This window comes from Austrofundulus limnaeus, unplaced genomic scaffold (genome assembly GCF_001266775.1).
Source record: "Austrofundulus limnaeus strain Quisiro unplaced genomic scaffold, Austrofundulus_limnaeus-1.0 Scaffold570, whole genome shotgun sequence".
Classification (NCBI taxonomy): Eukaryota; Metazoa; Chordata; class Actinopteri; order Cyprinodontiformes; family Rivulidae; genus Austrofundulus; species Austrofundulus limnaeus.
This window is the reverse complement of record NW_013952972.1, coordinates 23,107-25,916: the sequence shown is the minus strand read 5'-3', so window position 1 is coordinate 25,916 and position 2,810 is coordinate 23,107. Positions and strand designations below refer to the sequence as shown.

At 41.2% G+C, this 2,810-nt stretch overlaps 1 protein-coding gene across 1 annotated transcript in view; it reads left to right on the top strand.

Annotated features, from left to right (window-relative positions):
* LOC106530874 (cyclic nucleotide-gated olfactory channel) overlaps window positions 1-2,604 on the top strand; it is a 4,795-nt gene extending 2,191 nt beyond the window's left edge. Inside the window, exons 2-4 of the mRNA XM_014026584.1 lie at window positions 1,973-2,083; window positions 2,220-2,411; window positions 2,490-2,604. Of these exons, the coding sequence (XP_013882038.1) occupies window positions 2,016-2,083; window positions 2,220-2,411; window positions 2,490-2,604 (375 nt within the window). The 5' untranslated portion in view covers window positions 1,973-2,015. The remainder of the gene's footprint in view (window positions 1-1,972; window positions 2,084-2,219; window positions 2,412-2,489) is intronic.
* Window positions 2,605-2,810: the final 206 nt, after the last annotated feature.

Genomic DNA, 2,810 nt, shown 5'->3' with positions numbered 1-2,810 from the left:
TTTATTTATTTATTTATTTATTTATTTAGTATTGTTTTGTAAATTATGTTTCATTTCAATATATTCTGAGGATAAAAGGGGGAGACATAATAAGATTTATTCTTCTTCTACTACCTTTTTATTTTATTTTGATTTGTGCATTTTCTTAGTTTATTTATTTTTTGTTATTGTACTGTATATAGTTATTTTTTAAATGAAATTAATAATTTTTTTAACTGAATTTGAATTGATTTGAATGAGATCAGAGGCTTCTGGAACAAGAAAAAAGTCCAAGATGACTAACTCATTATAACCTCCTAAGCTTAAACACGCATACCTCCTATGCATAACAGGGTTTACATAGCAGCAGCATGTACTGTAGCTCTGATCATTAAACAGCCTCAAACATTACACAACTAACAACCACAAATATTAAACCAGAGTTAAACTCGGTGTATTGTGGCAAAACTTAATTGTGTATGCAGCTTTTATGATGTTAGACTTGTGTTTTGTCACACAACTTGAGCTGCTCATGCTGCTGGTTCTGGCTGGTTTTTTGGACTAATTAAAGGGTTGTGCAGTTCTAAACTAAAGAACACACTTATAAATGTTTACCACTAGATTGTTTCTTGAGACCTTAACACAAACTAAATGTCTCTCAGTACTACAACTCACTGCCTTACTTACAACATATAGTACACTGTATCTGTCCCTTCATCCAGTTCACCACCAGGTGCTGCTCAGTTGATACTTCAGATTCAGATTTGCTTTATTCAGATTCTCTTATTGTCATTCAAACATAACATCATGGATGCGATGTAGAACGAAAATTGCAGTTAAGAACACCCATTCAAGAATAACATACAGAACAAAACATGGGGGAACAGGTGAACAGTTCATGTGCAACCAGGGTCACGATACGTTTTTGTAGCTGGAAATACACAACAGCTGAGATGAGTTTAAAAAAGTTGCTCTGATCCTATGTTTACATCAGAAACACAGTGTCATGTGCACAAAAAACAACTCGCGATAGGGCAAGACAGCCTGGGCAGGGAGAGAGCTTGGGTCAGATAACACATGAGATGGGGCAGGGTTCAGGGGAGTCGGTGATGTTGAGGGTGGGTGTCTGTGCTAGGACCGACCCTAGACCCGCCAGAGTCCAGAGTCCATGATGTTATCAGTACAGTTCACCAGAGATCAGAGTTTCCTCCTCCTTGGGTTCACAGGCCAAGGCCAACACGGGTGATGGGGGTGGGAGGGAATTAAGCCCTTGTTGACGTATCATCCTTGGGGAGTTTATAAAGCATGGCAGTTGAGGCAAAGCCGGTGGGAGCCAAATAGATAAACACAATTATTTTGGGACAAAACAGCCTTGAATTTCCTGCTGTTTTTAGTGTCTTTACTGCATCTCTGAAAGGGGTGAAGAAAATTCCAATCAGCTGAATTCAGGGTCTCCTTGCTTCTTCACCACCTGAAGCTTCACCTAGATATAATCTTACATGCCGGAGGCTCACTCCTGAGCTGCAATTCTCATCAGAACCACATACAGTTTGCAATTTATCTCCCCCAGCAGCTGAGTCTGTGTGCTACCAGCCTGGCAGATTCCATCCACTGCGCCAGGTAGCTTCTCAATGGCCCGGACCGCTGTCAGGGTCACTTTCACTTTTCGACAGATCAGGAATCCACCTCCGCCGATCAGCAGAAATCCAGTTATCATAACTTCACCTCCCTGAATGTCCAAGGTGAAAGGTGTGTCCTGGAACCATGTGATTCTGGACACCCCTGTACTGAAGGCAAACCATGACAGCACTAAAACACCACTCTGACTCAAACTGGACAGCCTCTTCCTCTCTGACCACACTGACACAATCCCTCAGTGCTACAGCTGAGCTCCAAGATGGCGCTTCTTTCAGCACTCCACTTGAAAACCAACAAGTTTTAGCTCACGTTGATATTTTTAAAATGATTTTCTGGTGTATGTTTGAATTTGCAGAAGGCAGTCAATATGTGATGACACTTCTTCAGAGCTGCAGAGAATGGCGGCCAATGAGAGGAGAGATGGGAATTCCCAAAGTTCTTTTCGAGGACGAGGGGCTTTGTCGAGGTATGACAAAGTTTGGTCATATATGCAGAAGAATTGTTATATTATAAGCTTTTAAATGATTTAAATACTTTAAGGTTTTAAGATGAGATGAATGATTCTGGTCTGTTCAGACTTTTGAAACGATTATTGTCTTCAGGATAGTCAGTATGGTGATGACTCTGAGAGAATGGGCTCAGAAGAGTCTGGCTGAGGAGGCGGAGCGACCAGATTCCTTTTTGGAGCGTTTTAGGGGCCCAGCCAACATGGACATGCAGGGCCCYCCCAGCAGGTTCAGCCACAGCCACACTGGCTCCGATATAGAGAATGAAACCCAACGTTCTAGACGCACGTGAGAAAACAACCACAATCAAAACTAACTGTTTCCAAATGAGCTGAGATTCATTTCAATCTGTCTGTTTTCTGTCAGGAGGAGCAAGTGGAAAGTTGTGGTTTTATCCCCGTCTGATAATATCTACTATCAGTGGCTGATAGTGATCGGGACTGCTGTGTTTTACAACTGGACCCTTCTAGTTGTCAGGTGAGAAACTATTACAACCCCAGTTCCAGTAAATTTGTGTAAGACATAAATAAAACAGAATACTATGTAGGAATTACTCTATGAGATTAGGACCAGCCTAATTTTCAAAGGTAATCCAGCAAGACCTTGCAAAAAATGAAATCAGTAAATAATGAAATACCACTCTGATCATGAAGTGAAAAATGAACGACTTGTGACCTGGTCAGATTT